General features: G+C 38.6%; 1 protein-coding gene across 1 annotated transcript in view; it reads left to right on the top strand.

The window, feature by feature from the left end:
• The first annotated feature begins 600 nt into the window (after positions 1-600).
• Positions 601-23,905, top strand: part of rbbp8 (retinoblastoma binding protein 8) — a 64,297-nt gene continuing 40,992 nt past the window's right edge. The window contains exons 1-3 of the mRNA XM_052022620.1: positions 601-752; positions 2,594-2,787; positions 12,493-12,535. Of these exons, the coding sequence (XP_051878580.1) occupies positions 2,667-2,787; positions 12,493-12,535 (164 nt within the window). The 5' untranslated portion in view covers positions 601-752; positions 2,594-2,666. The remainder of the gene's footprint in view (positions 753-2,593; positions 2,788-12,492; positions 12,536-23,905) is intronic.

A 23,905-nucleotide genomic window follows, 5' to 3' on the forward strand; every position in this document is an offset into this window, starting at 1 on the left:
GTTTGTTTTTTGTTCCCTTTTTGTGCTATCATTTCCATTGAATTTGGTGGTTAATGTCATCCATTTCTTCAAAATAACTGGCTAAGAATGCAAGATCACTTAATTCTGTAGTTCTGGAGTGTAAGCACCACAAAAAGAACAGCCATCAAGTTGGTGATGAGATTTTGAATCCTACCTTTGAGTTAACAACCTTTTACTTTTTATTCTGTGGGTCTTTGTACACTATGTCTCTGGCTCTTCCAAATTCAGTGCAACATTGTGTTTAAAGTTGCACACTGTCTTATTGTACAAGAATTGTGTTTGTGCATTTAACTTGAAAACAGGGAACCATAACCATATGAAACCTGTGCTGGGTGACAGTAGTCTGGCCTGTTTTTGCAGATTGGGTTTATTCCTCAATCACCTCTTTAGGTTGAACTCTCCTTTGATGGAGACTGGTTGAACCAGTTTCCAGTTGACTGTAAAACCAGTTTGACTGGCCTGTTGTGCCAACAAATTCTGGTATGATTCCCAGTCTAAGAGAATGTTCAGACCTGCTCAACCAGTTGTGAAAAGCATATTAGGTTATCCATTGCATTTGCACATATACGTTTGCAGAATCAGACAGGCAGAGCTGAGAAGCAGCTTTCAAAGTGACCAAGTGTGGTCCATGTGTGTTGCCTCCTGCAATTCACGTTATTCTCTGAAGTTACGATCTTACCCAAGACAAAATATTCATGAGTAAATGGTTATCTCAGAATTTACATTTAAAGGTATGTAACATATAATGTTTGATGTCTTTTCACTTCAGTTTGAATTTTAAATGTATTTGTTTGTAGTCTGATAGTTAAATATTTTTTATGAAGTAGAAGTAAAGATTTCTTGTGCAAGTCTTCAAAAGGACTTGCTGCCTAATTCTGTGAAGATTTTAGTTTAGTAAAGAAAAGGTCATCTTTTCTACTTTCTTCTTTTAAGATATTTAATTTGTTAAATTTACTGTAAATTGTTTTGTTGAAAGTGTGTACATATGACAAATTTCTAAAACTCAGAAAACAAGAGTACTTCTGGCTTTTATTTGGTAATTGATTAACCAGCCGTCCAATAGCATGTGAGAAACAGAACAGAAAGGAATGGGGGCATGTTTTGTCATGTCTAACAATACTGGAAATCTCAGGATTTTAAGCAAATTATGTCTTTTATACTGTCACTGAGCTTCAATTCTGTTTTATTCAATAGCTTTAGTCTCTTGGGTTTTAAAACAACATTGCAATCCATATTGATGTGGAGATGGCAAAGACTATATTCATTAGACCAAGTCTCCAGGAATTTTGGTTAATTCATTATAATTGAGCACGAGAATTGCTGGAGAAAAGTCTTCAGGTCCAACTTATTCGTTTTTACTAAGTTGCATGATTCAGCAATAATGAGTTTGTTGACCCAACCATAACATTAAATAGCTATCAATTCATGTCCAGCAGAAGAACACATTGAGGAAACTAATAATGGAAAGTTCTGGGAGCTCTAGATGCCAGGCTACCTAGTCGATCCAACACACTGCATCTACAAATGTCGTCTCTCCAGTTATATTATAAAATTTTATCTTGAAAGAGATTGATCTGATTTGTATACAATGGCTGGTTTGTGGTCTCATGCAAAGGCAGAATCAGGTTTATTATCACTGACATATGTCGTGAAATTTGTTATTTTGCAGCAGCAGTACAGTGCAAGACATAAAAACATAAAAATTATTATAAGTTACAAAAATAAACAAATAGTGCAAAAGAGGAATAACGAGGTAGTGTTCATGGACCATTCAGTAATCTGGTGGCAGAGGTGAAATGTTCCTGAAACGTTGACTGTGGGTCTTTAGGCCTCTGTACTTATTTAATATTGATGGCATGTGATTGGCAAATGGGTTCACCATAACATTTCTCTCCTTCTGGGTACATTATCAGGCCATAACATGATACTCGGTCATCGGACTGACTCAAGATGGACTCAGATCAAAGATAACATGAGTTGATCTCCAAGACTGACTGTTGCTGCTTTTGCAACATTTTTTTCCATTGCTTCTTGCATATTACTGGCAAAATCCCCAGGACTTTGTCACCTCCAAGATTCTCCTTTCTGGGATATCAAACTCCAGTTCACCTAAAATTCTTCTGGTATCTGGTCAGGCTCTAATTCCTACTCACTTTTTTACTGCTTTGCACAGTAGTCATCTTTTGACTTTAGACTACAGTGCATCCTGATGGTAGAGCTTTTCAGTCCTTGGCCCCTGTACTCAAGTGTTGTTCTCAAAGCCTTTCCGTAGCCTTTCCAAAGTCTTCTCTCACTTACTTTCTCTATCCAGGAATTGCCCCAGTACTATCTGTTCACAAAGATGGCGATGAACAATTTGACTGGGTAGTTTTGGAGAGTGTTTGCAGCTTGGGCATTTAACAAAAATAAAAAAAGCTTGTGTGGGATTTACTTGGAATGTTTGAGATTGCAGGTTGTTTCTTTATTTGGATCCATCTATTTAGCTTCTGGTAGGGAGGACATTAGGGGTGGGCAGTGGGAAAACATTTTCTTTTAATCTAAAAAAATTTTTTTTACCTAATCTGTTTTGCAGGTGAAGATTGATTGAGGTGGATTTTATTTTAATTGCAGTATGTAGCTTTGAAAATCTACACACAAGCTGTACCATGAGCAGCTCCAGCGTGAGTTGTGGGAGTCCAAGCACCGGGAGCATAGCTGAAGCTACTGCAGATTTATTTAAGGATATTTGGACCAAACTGAAAGAGTGCCATGACAACGAAGTGCAAGGTGACTACTTCAGCTCGATTAGCATCATGTTTACTTTAAAATTCCATGCATAAGATTGTTTTTGTGAGGGTTTTGGTCCCTATATTTAATTCATTAGAAGATAAGAAAATAGCAGGAGAAACTCGGTTTCTCTCTCTGTGTCTGTCTCTCTCTCTCTCTCTCTCTCTGTCTCTCTCTCTCTCTCCCCCTCCCCCCCTCTCTCCCTCCCCCCCCTCCCTCCCCCTCTGCCAAGGAATCATGAAATTAGTATGCATCATTATTCTTGCTGTGGCTTAGTCTGCAGAAGGGGATTTTTTTTTACACAAATGTCACAAGAACAGAGCTAGCTGTTTGGTATAATTTTTAGAGTACTAACCAATATTATGTCGGTCATGTGTTTCACAGATTAATCACTATTTATATTTTGAGGAAGAATAGGGATGGAGTTGATATCTGGATGAATTTCCTGAGAATTTTACTCTTTGTATTGCCATAATCATATACTATAACCAACTGTGGAAATGTTGTAAAAATAGTGTAATGTCATTTTCCAGTGTTCCTGCATGTCTTCCATTGCAATTCCTCAAATGAGTTGGAGAACACACAAATATTTGCAACACGTACTTTATCTATGGTATTCATTCACTTCAAACAGTCCCACAAAATAAATAAGAAGGTCTTCTGTGAAGGAGTTTCCAAAAGCTCAGAGCTGATTTGCTTGCCATTTTAGCGTGAGCAAGCTACATTCTTACCTCAGCGTGCTTCATACACGGTTGGTTAGGTCAAATGACACAATTTTGGTGAAACTATGTATCATTGTGATACGATATGGAACTTCGTGCTTTCCCACAGCTATTACATTTAACAATTTATACCAATTACTGGTGTACCTTTCTGAATTTCACTGATTTGGTCTAAACCCAATTAAGCTGATAGCTCTGTAGAGTACCCTTAAGCCAGCAATAAGGCTGGATGTGTGGGATACAGTGAGCATTCACTGTGTCTTTAACACATTCTTGGCTTCTGTTATTTAAGTATGACTCTCAGCCCGGTGTTGAGCCTAGAATTTACTGCTGATTTTAAGAGATAAGATATCTTTATTAGTCACATGTACGTGGAAACACAGTGAAATGCATCTTTTGCGTAGTGTTCTGGGGGCAGCCTGCAAGTGTCGCCATGCTTCTGGCGCCAACGTAGCATGCCCACAACTTCCTAACCTGTACGTCTTTGGAATGTGGGAGGAAACCGGAGCACCCGGAGCAAACCCATGCAGACACGGGGAGAGCGTACAAACTCCTTACAGACAGTGGTTGGATTTGAACCCGGGTCGCTGGTGCTGTAAAGCGTTATGCTAACCGCTACATTTCTTGAAATTTCTCTAGTTAGGAACTTAAGGGAAAAAATCATCAACTGGATCTGTCTAATGCTACCATTCAAAGTGGTTTGAATCCCTAGACTGGTAATATTAGAAGAAAGTTCAAGTCCATTTTTGCAGCTGCATCTGTGCAGTAATAGACTTAAGGGATTTGATCCTTAAAGAAGTTTTTTGTTGGTGCTTTATTACCACCAATAGGACAGAGTCCGTATCTTGCCTGGCTGTGTCATCATGGAGTCTTTACAAAATTGATCTGTGTATTACAATGAAATGGAGGAGTCTCCTGAAACAGAAATGTGATCTGCTTAGAGGGGATAAAAGCCTTTCATTAATTATTCCGTAGGGTAGTTTAGAATTTGAATGTCACAGCCCCAGAACTTTTCCCCTCAGGTTGAAGTCCTTTTAAGATGCTTCACAACAATTTCATCCTATAACATATTTCTTTAAACCGTCACAACATTTTGTGCAGATCACTTTCAATCTACCTGTATGTTTCATGAAGTTGCTACATCTGCATATTAATTTTTAATTAAACATCATGTAGAAAATTAGCATTACCATTTAATTGTGCAGGTATTTTTTTTAAGGCAAGGCAATTCATGTTCCTACAATGCCAATCAGGAGCAGGAGCAATATAAACTGTGAAACTCCACTTCTACAATCAATACATTTAATTTATAAACTTTAAAAGAAAATATGTGCTTTCTCTTTTTTTTCCCCTCTTTCTTTTGTACTTTGTTTCTTACTCATTTCCCAGTCCTTCAATGTAGTTGGGTTAGGTGATTCAATAAAAAGATGCTGGATGCTTTATAGGGGGATATAATTGCATGAAATATTTAACCTTTTCACTATCTAGTGATAGAACACAACACGAAATGGCTGAATTCAGTGTTTCTTAGTGTTACTTAAGAAGGTGAAAAACAGTTTGCCATCTGGTGCATTTCTTAAATGAGGTGGAGTGAAACATTTAAATGTTCAGGCATTTGTTAAAATCCTTTCTCATTCATCAAGTATATATTTTAAGGGTGTGGTGTCAGGGCAGATGCATTTTCAGCCGTCGGGCAGGCATTTTTAAAATCTTAAACTGTGCTTAAATTCTGTGCCAAAGCTTAGAATTTTCCCATTGCTAATATCAAATTCAGGTGCAGCCAAACAACGAAAACAAAATTAATTAGTGTATTTAAAGCCAAAAAGCTGCAGATGGTGGAAATTTGAAATAAACATATAAAATGTTGGAACACCTAGCAGGTCAGAGGTTAACTGTTTCTTTCTGAGTACTTGCAGCATTTTTTTGTTTGTTTTATCCATGTTAATATCTCTGATATTTGAAGTCTTCTGTACTTGTGCAGGTGTTAGGTATAAAATAATGGCTTGTTTAAATGTGCCACAAGCCATTTGGCTGTACTAACAATGATCTACCCTTCATTCAATGTAGTCTGTTGTGAAATTATGACTAACCACATTTCTTTTGAGAGCTGGCTAAGATGATGTAATCTCCTATTTATGTAATGTTTGCATCAGATAAACCTGCTTAGATTAATACTGACTACAGTCTGAATAGCAGATATTTTTAATGCTAGATGGAGGCTGAAGGGACAGTTTTCTCTAATGCTGAAAATATGAAAATTGTAATGAAGTTGCATAATTTCCCATTTAAGAACTTGAAATTTCCCTTTCTATGGTCTAGTTATAATGCCTCTGTTACAACTAGTCTCTCACTTTTCACTTTAGAGATTTATTGCAACTTTTGAAGAAAGTTAGGTCATGTTGACATTAGCTCTAGTATCCATATAATGTGATAACTCTAGTAATTTGGGATCTTGCTCTCTGCTGTTTAAAATGTGTCTGCAAACGTTTTTAGATACTTCAGCCATTGTATATCAGAAATTCCTAGTAAACTTGTTGGAACTTATTTGTTTTAATATTTTCTTCAAAAGAAAAATCACTTTTTTGGACAAGAAATTTCATAAAGCGTAAAAGCTTACAGCGCAGGTGGAGGTCATATGACAACTCGTGTCTGTGCAGGCTGCTTGAAAGATCAATCATGTTTGAAGTCACAACCTTGTATTTTGTTGGAAATCCTGTAAATCCCTTATCAATTCCCTGTCCATGAATAGAAACCACCAACCACAGTTCCATATTTAATTAACTCTGTGGAGGGGGAAAAAATCCCATCCCTTTCACAATATTTTGTGATTATTTTGAATCTTATCTCTGCTGCTTGATACACTAGCAGAGGAATTCACATTTCCTTGTGAAGTTGATCAGAGGCAATCTTCTGCTCAATGCTTGCTGTTATACTATAACTCATGCCTTTCCAAATTAGTTATTTAACCTCTGATAACTCTGCGTTTACTTATTGGATTGACTGGCCTGCGGTTTCTGAGTGTATCCCTCTCCCCTTGCATTAGTGGAAACCCTTCAGTCCCTACTCATTCCTGAATTCTCCCGTTCATGATCCTTTCCTTCACTGTGTACTGTTTTTCCCCAGTACATCTATTAAAGCAAATTAGAATCTCCTAGTTTCACTGCTCTGTTTTACACCTTCAAATTCACCCACAAATGTGCTCATTTCTTCTGTTTTACATGGAGTTCTATAAAGAAATTCCCAGCTAAGTAACATTCACCCTCTGTTCCAAGTCATATATATTCAGTGCAAGGATGAACTGTAACATCGTTTCGTATTTGGAGTTAAAACACCATCCTTGATAACACTCTTCTTTCTCCATCTCTTTCAAAGCTGAGACATTGATAATCTGGGATATTAACAATATATTCCTGTCCCTATTTGAGCAGTATGTGTTGGTTACATGTATGTCACAATGTGGCAGCTAGTGCCTTAATTCATAAACCTTGTTAATTGTTAGGTTGCTATTAACGTAATGCAATTTACAGCTTTTATTTATCTTCCACTTCTCTAATGCCATTGCAGCTCTTTTTCTGTTATTATCTGGTACCCCTTCCCTGCCCAATTAGTTTAAATGCTCTCCAACATCATTTTAAAACTTGCTTTCCATGAACTAATTCCAAATGCTGATGTAATCAAGATGTGGTCACCAATTGTGGTAGGTCTTTAGGTGTATTTTGTATTAACAGTGCTATGTTTTTAAAAAAAAACTTCATTTAATTTTTTTCTTTGTGTTTTTAAAATAAAAGTATGTTGAGGATTGAAATATTTTGCTAATGGATCTAATCACTTCTAGGTTACTGAGATTGTGCAACTTTTATTCTCCAACACAGCTCTTATAAATTAAAGAAGGTAGTGTCTTGTACTTTCACACATAAGTACGTTGTATGGCTCTGCAGGCTTCTGATAAAATTTGCAGATAAGGAAGGAGTGTCGCATAAATTACCTTTTTCGAGGTGACCTTGTTCTTGTTAAACCTGCTGCTGCAATTCAAGATTGAGCCATGGCAATGCCAAACATGCAATGCAAGTGTGTGTGGTGGGGGGGGGGGGGGGTGGGAGATTACTCCTTTAACATGTTTTTTTGTATAACTGTCCCAACTAATTTCAGAACAGACGGACAGTTTTATGTAATACAGTATGTGCTCCAAATAGCACCTGAAAATTTGATGAAATATAAAGGTCACTAATCCTCTTAGTTTTATTGCCAATCATTGTCTTTGTCTTATTGTCATGTAATACTGGTGTAACTTGTGTATAAATATGTCAGAAGAGTCTTCCTGAGTTTGCTGACTTCTGTCTTTTCTAGATCCATGTAACCTTTTTTCCTGCTACAGTATGAGAATTACTCCTCTCCTTGACCCAACATACTCCTATTGTTTTATCATTGATCTTATAATGAATTTTTTTTTTCTTTTACTAACACCACTATGAATACTAATAGTTCTACTACATTGCTGCTCTTGCAACAAGCTCCCATCAAGCCAGAAAGGAGCTAGGCAGTCTCCCTGAAAATTGCTAAGGTGGCTGCTTAAGAGAGAGACTACGTTATTTATTCATGGATGAAGCTACTGGTGAGCCCCTCTGTTCGAGGAGTTTGGACACTCAGCTTTTGGTTATAGAGTACCATTCTAGTATACTCTATGCTAATCACTTACACTGTGCTGGATGAGAAACATTAGCTCCCTGGCAGCATCTAATGAGAAGCAAATGTTGCAATTTTTTGGGCTAGAAAATTTGTTTCCTTAACTTTGAATTAAAGGCTCTGTGAGAATGATTTTTTTCCCCCCTGAAATTGCTTGGACTTTGATACTTACCAAGCTTTATAAACAATATTTAGAATTGTCCATATTTTATGTTGGGGGAAAGGCCTTTATTAGGTTATTTAACTTGTTTGGATTTTGGGTTTGAATTACATGTAGTGCAGTTATTCCTCTTGTTGGAGGCTCAGGTTGCGCTTGTTTCAATTTGGAATGTTTTGTTAAACTGAATGCCTGTTCATACAGGAGCTGTATTGTTGGGCAGTCTCATACCTTTAGTTGGGTGTGGATCAGGATTAAAGTTCATATCAAATGTTTTTAATTGCAGTTACCTATTTGACAGAGCAATAGAAAGGCTTTCTTTCCCTTCTATTTAATTATTGATCCACAAGATGGAACACACACACACACACACACACACACACACACACACACACACACACACACACACACACACACACACACACACACACACACACACACACACACACACACACACCCCTACAAGTGCTGAATGCTTATAAATGGAAAGCCCTGTTTTAAAAAGCTTCAAGCATGTTTTTATCCATTTTTCAAACGTAGAATAAACTTGTGATTACTTTATAAAATTTGCCTGTTTTTAGATTGAACAACTAATCTTTGATATTGTAAGAGTTTTTTCACACTATACAATACTTGATTCAAGTCTAGGTTTTGCTTTGAGAGAGATGTACAGCAGTAAAGACTTAATATTGTGCCTGTCACAGGGATGTATCAAAGGCACATATTCCAATTCAGGTTTCCCAGCTTTATTAACAACAAGATGCATTTTTAACTAGCAGAAGCACATCTGTTTTGATTTGAAACTTGTAGCATTAAGCAAGTTGTGCAGAAGAGTAGGGTACCCCAGAATTAACTATTATTCTTTCACTGTGTTAATTAATATCTTCAGTTATGTGTGCTGCTTTTCATAGAAAAGAACATCATCACAGTTTATAAATATTTTCTGTTATTTATAATTGCACTGAAGCAGAATAAATGCACCAGAGTAAACATCAATAGACTAACTTTACCACTGTAAATTATATTGAAGATCATGTGCCTGAAGTTTTAATATTTTCCAGGATCTTTGAACTGACAACTAGGTCTTGCCAGAGGCTACAAAAGACACTCTTGCTGCCAAGAAAGATCTGGGTTTGCACTTGTGCAGAGAGATGCTGCAGAGGAGGTATTCATTTGAGAGTGTGGGCAGGACCCACTGATATAAACCACTCACTTGACATTATATTTTAAAAATAAATCCAAGCACTAATGATGTAAACAAACCACCCACTTGTGCAAATGTTAAAGTGCATTGTTTCTTTTACTCATTCTTGAGATGTGGATGTCACTGGCAAGGCTTACATAAAGTGACAAGGTTATTTAAGTCTTGTTGCACAGAGCCATTGGCTGCTTCATTATCTGAGGAGTTGTGAATGTACAGTCACTACAGCCACCAGCAAATGTCTCCAATTTTTTGCCTGCATCATGAAACATCTGTAGGAGATTGGTACTGCTGCCGCTGAGAAATTCCTGTTGAGTTATGCTGGGGTTTAGATGAGTTATCTCTAATAACCACAACTATTTTCTCTTTTGTTAGGCCTGGCTTCAACCAGTGGAGCATTTTTTCCTTGATTCCCCTTGAATTCAATTTGCCAGGGCTTCCTGTGGTCAGACTAGGTCAAGTTTTGTCTTGGTGTCAAGAATGGTCTCATTCACCTCTTCTGGAATTAGGTTCTTTTGCTTGTGTTTGAAACCAGGCTGGAAACAGAGGGTGGAACATTTGTGGTCCTGTTGGAATCTAAACAGAGCATTGGTGAGCAGGTCATTAGAAAGTGCTGCTTGATTGCACTATTAACGTTGCCTTCTAGCTGTATACTAAAAATAGATGGTAATTGGCCAGATTGTATTTGTCCTGGTTTTGTTAGTCAGGACATTTGAGTACAAGTTTTCCACGCTGGTTTAGTTGGATGTGAGTTTTGTTGCTGCATAGGACAGCTTGGCTAGAGAATTGTCTAGTTCTGGAGCAGAAGTCTTGAGTGTTGTAATGAAGATATTGTCAGGTTCTAGAGCCCTTGTATCCTGTATGCCTGTTGCTGCTTGATAATGTGAAGTGAATTGAATTGTCTGAAAACTGGTTTTATAATAGTGGGAACGTAGGAAGAAGCTGAGATAGACCATCCACTTCTGGCTAAAGATGGTTGCAGGATTCAGTCTTGACTTTTACTGCTTGCTTTGCTACCATTGATGATGATAATAGGAATATTCTTGAAGCCTCATGTTGGCATTTTGATTGTCTACCATTTTTTCACAAGAGGGCACAGCAGCTTTGAAGAGTTTTGATCTGATCTGTTAATGGCAGGACCAGTTAGCTGATTTTGGTGTTGATTATGCATGCCATTGTATGTTATAGGTTCTCCAGTTTGGCACCTTCCCTGGTGCCATTTCTGTTATGTTTCTTAACATGGTGTGAGACAGGATTGGTTCCCTATTGCAAAGGAGGTGGTAGTCTTGTGTTTAAGGAACTGATGTGTAATGGAGCCTTTTGGATTCTTGGTTTGAACTGGTGGACTTTGCTGAATCTATCTCATTTTAGCACAGTGGTGCCACATAAAAGTGGGATGATGTCCCTGTGAGATGATGTCCATGAGTGATGTGTATTGGCCTCTCCTATAGTGGGTGATCTGTCTGTGTGACATATGTGAATGAAAATGAATGAAAATTAACTCAAGTAGTCTTTTCCACTTTTTTTTTGTACTTCTACCATGCCGCAGATCCTGTTTGAGAGCTGTATCCTTCGGTCAGTGATGATACTACCAAGCTGTTCATAATGGACAATAAAGTGCCCAGCCAGTGTACTTCCTGTGCCCCTGCTTTCCTTGGTGTTTTTTTGTAAGTGTTGCTCAACATTAAGCAGGCTGATTTATCAGCAGAAGGAAGATGGTAGGAGGTAATCAGCAGGTTTCTTCATCTGTGTTTGACCTGATACTCTTGTCTTGAAGTTTCATGATCTGTTTTTGAGGACTCCCAGGGTCACTCCCTCTTGATTGTAAACCACTGGTGGGTTTGTCCTACTTTTGGGATAGCAGGTATCCAGGGATGATGTAATTAGGGATGTTGGCTACACAGTATGATTCTATCAGCCTTCTGCTACTTTAGTCTGTGTACCTGGTTTCTCAATTTAGACATGTCTGTAGATGTTCAGGATTGATTATAGCATTGACTGGGCTGGGTGAGGCTGTTAACTACCTAATTCGAAGTTAGGTGGGCTGTCTTATTTTATCTTTGTCATTACATGGATATCTTTATTAAGACTAATCAGTAACTTGAGTTCTTACCATAAATATTGCTGATCATCCTGAATAGGGAGAGCAGAGAGATCTGATTACATGGATCCTCAGGATCTTTAGTACATGATCACCTGACTAGGTTACTCTTGACATGCAACCAATATTTGAATTTCTTTCTTGTAAAAAGAAATACTTTGTTCCTATGGAGAACTGGATGCATAATTTAACATGATTTGACTGGTCGTTATTTGTCAAGAGCAGACCCATTTCAAAAAAGGATCATACCAATGAAAGTTCTTCTTAGTGCGGATCATCTATTTCTGTAACTAGATTTTCAGGTTATTTGCATTAGTCTATAAAATTTATTATCCTGCTTCAGTCTAGGTTTATATCATTCTAAAAAGCATTGATCTAAAAAGTAATGATCAGAGAATAAAGTATTAAAGTATTATAGCTTTGAAATTACACACTTTTAATGGTTAATTAAACAATAATGTTAATCACCCCTTAGAGAAATAAACAGGTCAGTCAGTCTTACTGGAGACAACAGACAAAAACACTGCTTTGGGACTCTACTTGTCAGAACTGCTCTTCGAAGAGCCAAAGCATTAACTAGTTTGTTCTTGCCATGAACGCTGACTGACCTGCTTTGTTCCACCAACGCTTTCTGATTTTGTTCCAGACTTCCAGCATCTGTAGTATTTCACACAATGAATTCTTCCTCCTCCGCCTCTAACCTACTGAAGGAGAGGGATATAATTTTAGTTAATTGGCTAGAATGGATTTCTGCATCCTATCTGTCTGATTTAATTGCAATGTTTAATAATCCTTGTTATTGCCTGTGTCTTCTGAAATGTAATTTTATTTTTAATCACAGTGCTGCAAGTAAAAGTAACCAAACTAAAGAAGGAGAGATGCTTGTAAGTATCTTAATTTAACTCTGAAACATTGTTTAATAATGTACTGAATATAGTTAAAGCTGTCTTTAGAGTGGTTCAAAACACAGGCCAGGAAAATTTAATGTTTATCGCCACTAAATGCAGACTGGCTATGCGAAGCAGCCAATGTATTTTTTTGAATTTTCTGTTGTTATACTTCATTTCATTTCAAAAGGTAATCATAAAATCAATGCAGCATAGAAGTCTATTTAGCTGATAGTTCATACTGGCTTCTTCAGTCCTGTTTCCTGGCTCTTTTCCCATAGCCCGATAAATTATTTTCCATCACGAGCTTATTTGATAGGTTCTGTTTCCACCATCCTGCAGGCAGTGAATTCCAGATCATGACTACTGTTTTATAAAGAAAACTGTAGTTTGATTCCCTCGATCTGAAATACAGACAAATGCTGAAACATCTGTAACTCTACACTGATGTGCAAATATGGAGATAATATTACAGGCAATTTCTTCTGACAATACAAATTTTAACATTGATATTACTATTGTTAATTGTCTCTGACATTTGATTGTGTGATTTGGCTTTTATATTAACTCTATAAAACACTGGTTAGGCCACAAATGGAGAAATGCAGTTGTACTTTGCCCCTTCATTTCGCATTGGTGTCCCCCGGTTAAAAAAAATCTCCTTGTTTTACCTATCTAAACCAGTCATGACTTTGTGCATCTCCATTAAATCTCATCCCAATCTTATTTGCTCCAAGGACAATAACTCCAGGTTTCTTCAGCCTAACCTTAAAGCTGAAATCTCTCATCCCTGAATCATTCTGGTACATCTACTTATACAGTATCTCTGCAACCTTAACATCTCAAAGTGTGGTGACCAGAACTGTTTGGTTACTTCTGTTATGGCCAAACCAGTGTTTTGTAAAGTTATCATTAACATAACAATTGAAGCAATTAACAATAGTAATGTTAATGTTAAAATGTGTATCTTCAGAAGAATAAAAATGTCTCTACCTTTTTGTCAATTCATATCTGAGTGCTAAGGTAGCATTATAGGAGCTGAACATTCAGGAATTTGTTAGTGTTTCAGTTTTACTGTCCGTCATGAGTTCTTTCAGTTACTTAATCATATCATTCAACATGCATATGCTTACTCGAGATACTTGGTTCATTATCATTTTGACATTGGTTTGTTAATGATATGTTAATTATCCATGTGGTCACAGTCTACCAACTGAAAGCATTCAATGGTGGTAATGAAAGACTGAAAATATGGGAACAGGTTAGGACCATTCAACCCCTTGAGGATCATGGCTGATCCAACATTCCCTAAGTCCACTTTCCTGCTCTTTCATCCTAACACTTGACCTATCTAACCTAACAGCATATTTGCTTCAACTGTTTGTTTAGCTCCTTGCAATTCAACTTCAACCCACAACTATTTTTATGTCATCTGCGAATTTGCCGACTATATAATTCCTTTTCCAAGTCATTATTGTATATTGTAAATAGTTGTCTTCCTGTGGTACCCCAGTGGCTGCAAGTTGCTGACCTGAAAGTGATCCCCATTCCCCTGCTTACTGCCCACTAGCCAATACTCATAAAATTGTACAACACAGAAATGAGCCCTTTCAGCCCACATTGTCCATGCTGACTATAATAAAAAAAAACTTTATAGAAAAAGACTTTATTTATACAGCACGGTAACAGGCCCTTCCGCCCCAACGAGCCCACGCCGTCCAATTACACCCATGTTAACCTACTAACCCGTACGTCTTTGGAATGTGGGAGGAAATTGGAGCACCCGGAGGAAACCCACGCAGTCACAGGGAGAACATACAAACTCCTTACAGACAGCGGCGGGAATTGAACCCCGATCGCTGGCACTGTAATGATGTTACGCTACATGCCATACCTACCTATGCCTATCCCATGTGCCCACATTAGGCCCATATCCTTCTACACCTTTCCTATCGAAGTAAATGTCCAAATGCCTTTTAAACATTGTGCCTCCACCACTTCCTCTAGCAGCTCTTTCCAAATATTCACCACCCTCTGGGGGGGAAAAACTTACCCCTCAGATCTCCCTTAAATTTACCCCCTCACCTCAAAAGCTTTGCCCTCTAATTCTAGACTCCCCTGCCCCTTATCATTATATAAACCTCTATAAGGTCACCCCTCAGCCTCCTATGTTCTTATGCAAATAATCCTATCCTATCCAATCTCTCCTTATAACTACAGCCCTCCATTCCAGGCAACATCCAGGTGTATCTCTTTTGCACTCTGTGGCTACCACATCCTGTAGTGTAGAGACCAGGACTGTACGCAATACTGCAGTGGTCTAACCAATGTTTTGTACAGCAGCAACATGACATCCCAACTCTTATACTGAATGCCTCGGCCTACGAAAGCGAGCATACCTAATGCCTTTTGCACTACCCTGTCCACCTGTGTCGCTGCTTCCAGGGAGTTATGGACTTGCACCTCAAGGTCTCTTCTTACATCAACAATCCCAAGGTCCCTGCCATTTACTCTGTATGTCCTATCAGAATTTGACTTCCCAAAGTGCATTACCTCACACTTGTCTGGATTAAATTCCATCTGCCACTCCTTCACTGAACTTTCCAGCTGATCTATGTCCTGCCGCATCCTTAGACAATTTTAGACAAACTCCTTCACTATCTATGACTCCACCAATTTTTGTGTTGTCTGCAAACTAAGTAATCATACCACCTGCATTCTCATCCAAGTAATTTATACATATTCCAAACAACAGAGGTCCCAGCACCAATCCCTATGGTACATGACTTCCAGTCATGAAAAACACCCATCCACCTCTGCCCTCTGCCTCGTATCACTGAGCTAATTTTGGATCTAGTTTGCCAACACACCGAAAATCTCTTGTGCCTTAATCTTCTGGGCCAGCCTACCATGTGGGACCTTGACAAAAACCTTACTAGGTTCCATTATAAATGGTGTCTACTTCCTTCATTAATTTTCATAGCTCTCCCCTCAAAAAAAAACTCAATCATATTCGTGAGACATGAGCTCCCCTGCACAAAACCATGCTGACTGTTCCTGATCAGTTCCTGTCTTTCCAAGTGAACATAAATCCTGTCCTTTAGAACCTTCTCCAAAACTTCCCTACCACTGCTATAAGGCTCACTGGCTTATAGTTTCCAGGCTTATCCCTACTGGCCTTTTTGAACAAGGGGACAACATTAGCTGTTCTCCAGTCCTCTGGTACCTTGCCTATGGCTAACGAAGATGCAGAAATCTCTGTCCAAGCCCCAGCAATTTCCTCCTTGCTTTCCTTACCATCCTGGTATTGATCTCATCAGGCCCTGGGGATTTAGCCACTCTAATGTGCACCAATATTTCTGACACTTCCATCTTCATGATACAGACATGATCTTGAATAACAGATACCCCTCCCTGAACTCTCCAGCCTCCATGTTCTTCTCTGTGGTAAATACCATAGAGAAGTATTCATTTAAGACTTTGCTCATATCTTCTGGTTCCACATATATTAGAAGCAAGAGGGTAGCTAAGGAAGGAATAGGTCCCTTGGAACCATTTCCTTCCTTGATTACCTTCTTGTTTCTAATATACTTAAAAGGTTTTGGGGCTCTCCTTAATCCCACCTGCCAAAGCCCCTTTTTGCCCTTCTACTTTTTTTCTCTCCTATATCCCCTACAAACTTCAAGTGACTCATTAGTTTACCAATTTCCTTTACCTGAATGTGCTTTCTTTTCCCTGATCAAACCTTTAATATTCTTTATTAACCAAGGTTCCCTAAACTTACCATCTTTGCCTTTTTGCCCTTATGGGGTACGCTGACTCTGAAATGTTCCCAAAGGGTTCCTCCACAGACACTTCAGTCAATTCTAAAGAGGCAGAAGTGTGATCGATAGGAGTGTCAGGGAGGTGGTCACACTGCAAGTTCAGTTAGATAGTTGGGTAACTGCCAGGAGGGGCAGGCAGGTATTGCAGAAGTTCCCTATGGCTGTTCCCCTCTCTAACAAGTGTACCGTTTTGGATACTGTTGGCGGGATGGCCTCTCGGGGGGGGGGGGGGGGTGGGGAGCAACAGCAGCAACCAGATTAATAGCACCATGGCTGGCTCTGTTATTCAGCAGGATAGGTCAAAGTCTAGGTAAGTGGTAGTGATAGCAAACTCTATAGTCAAGAGCACAGACAGGCATTTCTGTGGCTGCGAGTGAGACTCCAGGATGGTGTGTTGCCTTCCTGGTGCCATGGTCAAGGAAGTCTCTCAGCAGGCACAGGACATTCTGAAAGGGGAGGGTGAGCAGCCTGAAGTTGTTGGTCCCAACAATATAGGCAGGAAGGGAGATAAGGTCTCGCAAAGTAAATAAAATTCCCTACCCAATATCTATCCTTGCCAATATTTTATCTCCAGCAATGGGCTGTTATTGTGGGGCATCTTGTTGAATGCCTTCTAGAAATCCAAATAAGATTTCTCTATTTGTTTCTCTCTATCCACTGGTGGAGACGTCCTCAAAATATTCTAATAAATTTATCAGACATTACATAGAACAATACAGCACAGTATGGGCCCTAGGTCACTCAACCTTTCCTCATAAAACTTGTTCTCTAATCCAGGCAGCATCCTAGTAAATCTCCTCTGAACCCTCTATAAAGCTTCTACATCCTTACTATAATGAGACGACATTATTTCCTCTTGATGCTGTACTGACTCTGCTGGACTTGACTATGATTTTTCAAAGGTGTTGCTAAGACTTCCTTAGTAATTGCTTCTAACATTTTTCCAACAGTGTGTGTTAGGCCTATAGTTGTAGTTTGCCTCCCTTTTTTTTGAACAGGGGCATCACACTAGCAGTTTCCAGTCCTCTGGCACTTCTCTGGAATCTAAGAATTTTTGGAAGAATGTAACTAATGCATCCACTACTTTTGTAGCCATTTCTTTAGGCTTCAAGGATACATACCCATCTAGGCCAGCCTTTAGCCCAATTAGTTTGCCCAGTATCAATTATTTAGTCAGAGTTTCTGTATAATCTGTTAACCGAGAAAATGGCATCATTTCAAAGTACCTCTGTTGATCGTTGGAAGCTGTTGGCAACAGAAGGAACCCGTATGTAGTGTTTGTAGACAGATGTCTTAATCTAGTTGCTGCATGTTTGAGTTAGTTCTTCGGGCAGAATTCACCTTTGGTGCCCAGAAGATAAGATGCTTTTACGCAGAGGAAAAGTTTGAATTTCTGTCCGCTTCTGAAACCTGTTGAGCCAAACTCTGCTAGTGATTCTTTTCAGTTTGCAACTATTTATGCTTTAATTAAGAGGTCGAAGATTAGACTCTGGAGTCCACTCTCCCATTCAATATTGCCATGGTAGCATCTGCTTTCTCTGTTGCTTCTAAAATTTTACTGTACAATAGCAGCAGAATTAATACATCTCTTCAATGAGTAAACAGGTGTGTGAAGCTTCGAAGCTGCCAAGTTAGTTTCCGGGTCTTTTATCAAGACAAAAGAAATAGTCTTTGACTTGGAGTTAGAAGGTATCTAGAACAGAACTTTGAGGTTCTCCCTGTATATAGGTTAAGTTTGAACAAACTTTATTCTTCATCTGGTGGAATGTAATCTTGTTTTCCTGCATTATCCGCAAGTTGTTTTTTTTTTGCCCAAGTTTGAACTGCCACAGGTTTTTTAGCTCCAGATTCCTCTATCTGTTAACTGAATGGGAATGTGATGTCTAGTAGCTGTCTCAGTAGTTAACATAAACATCAAATATGCATTGCTAGTTGCATTTGGCAAGAAAAAGTGTTTTGGGTATTGGAGTTTGCTAGAGTGAAACCTTTTCTTGCTAAACAAATAAACATCAAGTTACTACTCCTTTCTTGAATGCAGCCATTTTCTAAATGAGTAAATTTATCAGATTGAAATTTCATATTTCTGTCCAATTTCTTCATGGCTTATTTCATATGAGAATAAGAGAACTATTGACTATTGTCTCTCCATCTGTGCTGCATAAAGGCTGAGCCAGAGGAGTTGGGGCTGATTGTCATGAAAAGAGCTGTTGGAGGGATGGGAAGAGTGAAAGTCAATCTGGGAAAATGATAGTTTCTTTACAAATTCTGGTATGGAAACTCCCAAATGTGTTTATGGATGTCAGATGTCCGAAGTTCTTGTGTGGTGTTGATGCCTCTTGTAATTACTGCAGTAATAGACAACATTAAATTGTAGATTTGTTTACAGCATTCCTCTTCATTTGGCATGTCTTCCTTCCACATTAGAAATTTAGCCACACTTAAAAGAAAACTATTAAAATAGATTAAATAGGTTAAATGTATGCAGTTTAAATATTTTAGAAAATCACATTGTAACACTAACAATCTATTAAAAATGTTCAAGTAAAATAAGGAAAGCACCTACATGCACTTAGCATTTTCACAACATTCAGGACCCCATTCAGATGGATGAGGTTGTAGATCATATTACCTGCTCTTTCTGGACTCTCTTCAATGAGTCACACTTCTGCTGGACTCAGCGGTACAGTGGGTATGCAGACATATCAGTCGGCATCAGATCTCCAACTTGCCATGGATCTCTGTCTTTCACTGCACAGGCACAGAACTCTGACAAAGAGAGGTGTGAACAGCTGATAGCTAGCAGCTACCTTGCTAGTTACAAGTCAGCACAATTCAGGCCAATGGATAAAGCCCTTTCATTTGCTGCTAACTGGGACAAAAGTCATTGATTTCCAGCTTTGTTGAGTGTGGTTTATTTTTAGCTTCTGCTGCTAGTATTTTGTATCTGACGTATTTATTTTCTGAGCTGCCCATGCAGATACTTAACAGGAACTATTTGAATAAACAAGATGCTGGAGAAGACTTGAACATCCCCATTGACATTTTTCTTCCTGTTGCAGGGAATAGCTCGGTTTTGTTCAATGGAAACCAAAAATTCTGGAAGTACTCATCAGGTCAGGCAGCGTCACTTGAGAGAGAAAAATATGGTTAATATTTCAGGACATAGACCTTTCATCAGAACTAGGAAATGTTAGAAAATGAGCATGTTTAAGTTGCAGAGAAGGGGCAGGGGTGGAGAGAACAAAGGGGGTGTCTGTGATAAGATGGAGTCAGAGGGACGCTGAATGACACAAGTGGTGTTAGTGCCGGCTGAGAGAGGGTGGTGCAGGGTTGTTAGATTGCAGCTGAACTGTCTGCAGGAGCTGTAAGTAGGAGGAGAATAACAGAGGAGAGGGGAAATAATGCTGGAACTATGAGAAACAGAATACAGCATCTGAAGTAAAAGAATGTTGTAAATATCCAGCACATCGGGCAGCATTTATTAATGTTACAGGTTTTTTGATCTTTCTTCAGAACTGTCCAATTCAGATACAAAGACTGGTTATCTGAAATTGTTGAATTCAATGTTCAGATCTGAGGGCTGTAACATTCCTCATAAGAAGATGAAGTACTGTTCCTGGAGCTTAAGTTGGGCATTGTTGGGACTGTGCAAAAGACCAAAAATTGAGGTCAGAGTGGGATGGGGAATTGAAGGGACAGGCGACTGGAATTTCAGAGTGACACTCTGGAGACGTTTTGCAAAACTGTCACAGTTTGATTTCTCCAAAGACAAGGACAGCACATCCTGAGCACGGAATGCAGAAGGTTGAACTGGAAAAAATGCAAGTGAATTGCTTCAAAAAATAAAGCACATACCTATCCACATGAGTTTCTTCTCACTTGGTTCACCTCTCCTATCCCCTTCCCGTCCCCCACCCGGTACCATCTGCCCATCATGCCACCCTTATCTGTTTCCACCTACCAGCCTCTGTCTCAACACGTTTCCCCACCAGGCTTCATCTGATGCAGCTCGACCCATTGATTTCTTCTAGCAGTTTATTTTTTGCTCCAGATTCCAACATCTAGTGTTTTGTGCCTCCAGGTGAATTTCTTCACCTGTTTGGATTCTTAGATGGTGAAAAGGGATGAGTAAAAGGGAAAGTGTTGCATCTCCTGAAGTTAAATGAGAAGGGATCTGAATATTCATAGAGGAGGAAGAGTGAACCAGGGAGTTGCAGACGAACAGTTCCTTTGGAATGCTTGAGATGGATGTGTGTGGATGGTGAAGAGGGGTGGAGGGGAAAATGTCTGGTGGTGACATCATATTTGTGCAAAGTGTAACAGGGAGTGACTGTGCTATCAGGCATTAACTGAACAAAACCTTTTAGAGATGCATAAATATCTGAAATACAACTGCAGAATCTGTGTGTGTGGAGGTGAAGGTGGGGAATGGAGGAGAGTGTGAAGGGGAAAGCTTCTCTCAGAAACAAAGATTGCTTCTACTGTTGGCATATTCTGGCCCTGCCCTTTCCTCAAAAAAACCTGCATCTTACAAAAAAAATTGTGTAAGAATTCAATAGTCCCATCTGAATATGGGTCTGTGTTTAAACCCACAAACTGATCTGTAGGCTTAAGACAGCAAAACGATCAAGTAAACCATAATTGTGAGATGCTGATTGATCTCCCACAGATTGCTTATCAAGTACATACTTTTACTTACAGGAAGTTGAAATCAGAGTAGAAAATTACACTCTGTTACCAATGTTATTAAGGGACAGGTCAATATAAAAACCATTTAAAATGCATTTTTTCAATATAGAATCCATCTGCATGGTTCTAAGCCATAATTAACAATATCGTGATGTAAAACCTTCAAAAGACACTCTCAAGAAGTCATGTCATTCTCTGGAGGGCTCTAATTTTACCACACACTCTAGGGTCAGTAATTAGTAAGCCACAGGTCAAAGCAGAGTGGCAAATGGTGTCATGGGGTTGTTACAGACAAATTAGACTCCTTTAGCTTTTCAGCACATAAAATACCCAGCCCCTCCCCAATCTACACCTTAAACAAGGGAATCAGTAGAATATTTCTTTACCAACCAACCCCGGACCCAAACACCTGCACAGCTGTCCGAAAGGTGCAGGGTGTGTGAAGCAGAAGTTCAAATGATCAGTTTGATCATTAGACAGCCTCCAAGGCATCAGCACACACAAAATATATTGCTCCCTTTGATTCCAGTGGTTCGGTACTATTGTACTTGTCAGCATGTCTTTAACCAATTTAGCTGCTATGACTTTTTCCTTCACTGCAGGCAGAGGATGCTGTTGGCAAGGAATTAATTCCATTGATTTGACTGTTAATCTGGGTTCACATTCTATTGCCCAAGATGCCATCTTTCAGTGTGGAATGAAACTGTGTGAAGCAGAAATTTTATACAACAGTATACCTGCTCTTTCCAAGAGAAGCAATGAATTTCTTCTGCCAGTGTTGATCTTTTAATTGCTACCTCCAAAAAAAGTTACTGTTTCTGGGTTTTGCAATATGCAACCTGGCTACTATGTTTGCCTAGAAAACTAGACTGGTTATATTTTAAAAAATAATGTCAAGGTACTTACCAATAAAAACACCCTGCCTTCCACCATCATGTCTAATAGGGATTATACAGAATCCAACCAAAATAAGAGTATCTCTTCTGATCATGTGTTATCTGTACTTAACTGGCGTGTTAACTATCCCAAATGGAAAATGCTGGAAATACTCTGAAGATCAGGCAGTATCTGTGGAGAAAGCACAGTGTTAATTTTTCTTTTGCCTCTTTCAGAACAGCAATCGGCATCATCATTCTACTTTTTAAAAAAAAGAGGATCATTGTGTCCTTGCAAACTAGTGCCCATCTCCAATTTCCTGTTTCTTACTGTAAACATGTCGCCATTCAGAAGGCAATACTTTGTATAAATCTATTGGTGCCTTGGTTTTAAAACTGGAAACAACACTATTCAAAGTTTGAGATTTAAAATTCTGATCGGCAAAGTATAATCTTCTGTTGATTTTTCTGTTTTGGTATAAAGTTTATTTATTACTGTATTAGGATTCATCTTGCCAAAGCTCAGCACAGTCATAAGCAGTGAAATGCAACTCGCTCTGGCTTTTAGGAGCTCCTCAGGCCTGTTTTTAAAATTGTTTGCCAGCTTCAGAAAATTAGTGATCACTCATTTCATTTGCTGTTCAACGATCAGAAGTGGCCTATAGATTTCGTAATCTGCATGCTCTCATTGTGGTGGTTCTTAATTCTTATGTTTGCTAAACTCTCAAGTTTGGAAACATTATGCAGACCTGTAACAAATTATTTAGTAGCAGGGTTGGAGCTGTGCAAATGGGATCTTTTAGATTTTTACACTGCTATGGTGGTCTGCCTTTGGTGTGTAAAGAATAACTAAAGAAGTGAAAAAAAACTTTACTCACCTTGCAGTTTGTTTTTATTCTTTGAATGATAGGCAAGCCTTTCAAATATAGATCATCATATCTTTAAAACTTTTTTTCAGACCTTATTTAATTCTGCTTTTTGGTTCATAAGGAATTTTCATGTGAACTTGGTTTAGGCCAATTTCACATTTCCTGCAGAATGTGAGTAGGAAGCCGTGTGTAACAGTCTGGCATGATGAGGCAAAAAATAATAATTTGGGGAATTTCTGTGGATCAACGAAGCTTACAGAACTTATTGTTTGATAAGGATACTGATGTAATATTTCTGAGGAATATTGGAAAGAATCTATTTCTATGTCAGAATTCAAAGAACCATACAAATTTTTGTTTTAAGTAGAAGTGAATTTAAGATTTTCGTTATGGTTCACAAATGTAGGTATCTAACAGATGAGTAAATAGTCTGTGGTGATTCATTGCATATCTTGCAACATGGCTGGTCTTTATACAAATATCTCGTTGTGGTCACAATGGTCCTTCACAAGAGTCAGTTACTGACTCCCCCAAATTCCTAAAGTTTAATATTTCAGTACAGATAACCACAACAATGGAGCTCTTATGTAAAACTTTGCAGAACATTGCAGCTAACAATTCTATAGACTCTGGGGCAAAGGCCATTACCAAGTCTGGACTTCATCGTTAACCTGTCAGTCACGTCTGTTAAATGGACCTAACCTCTCTCTGCTCCTGTTGTTTTATTATTAATTTACTTGTGATTCTTCCCTCTTTTTTTAAAATCAGTTTTGGAATTTTTGAGAACGTTATCAGTATAATTTGAGCAGATGAATGGAACTGATAAACAATGAAGGAATCCGTTTAAACCTGCCCAAATTTTACTGGCTGCAGAGATTGAACTTGTTGTAGCCTGAAGACATTCTAAAGTATCAAATGCAGCTCTGAACTATTCACAAATTAATAACTGAATTTTTCTAAACACCTGGTGTTCAACTAATACTGAAAATTTAATCAGTTAATTTTAAAATGTGAATGCATACTGCCTTAATCCATCTGCAGAGTTCTGTGCATCATAGCTCTTGATTATTTCAATCTAAAGGGCAAGTTGAAATGGAATCAGAAAATACT

The sequence above is a fragment of the Pristis pectinata genome, chromosome 9, assembly GCF_009764475.1.
Source record: "Pristis pectinata isolate sPriPec2 chromosome 9, sPriPec2.1.pri, whole genome shotgun sequence".
NCBI classification, from domain to species: domain Eukaryota; kingdom Metazoa; phylum Chordata; class Chondrichthyes; order Rhinopristiformes; family Pristidae; genus Pristis; species Pristis pectinata.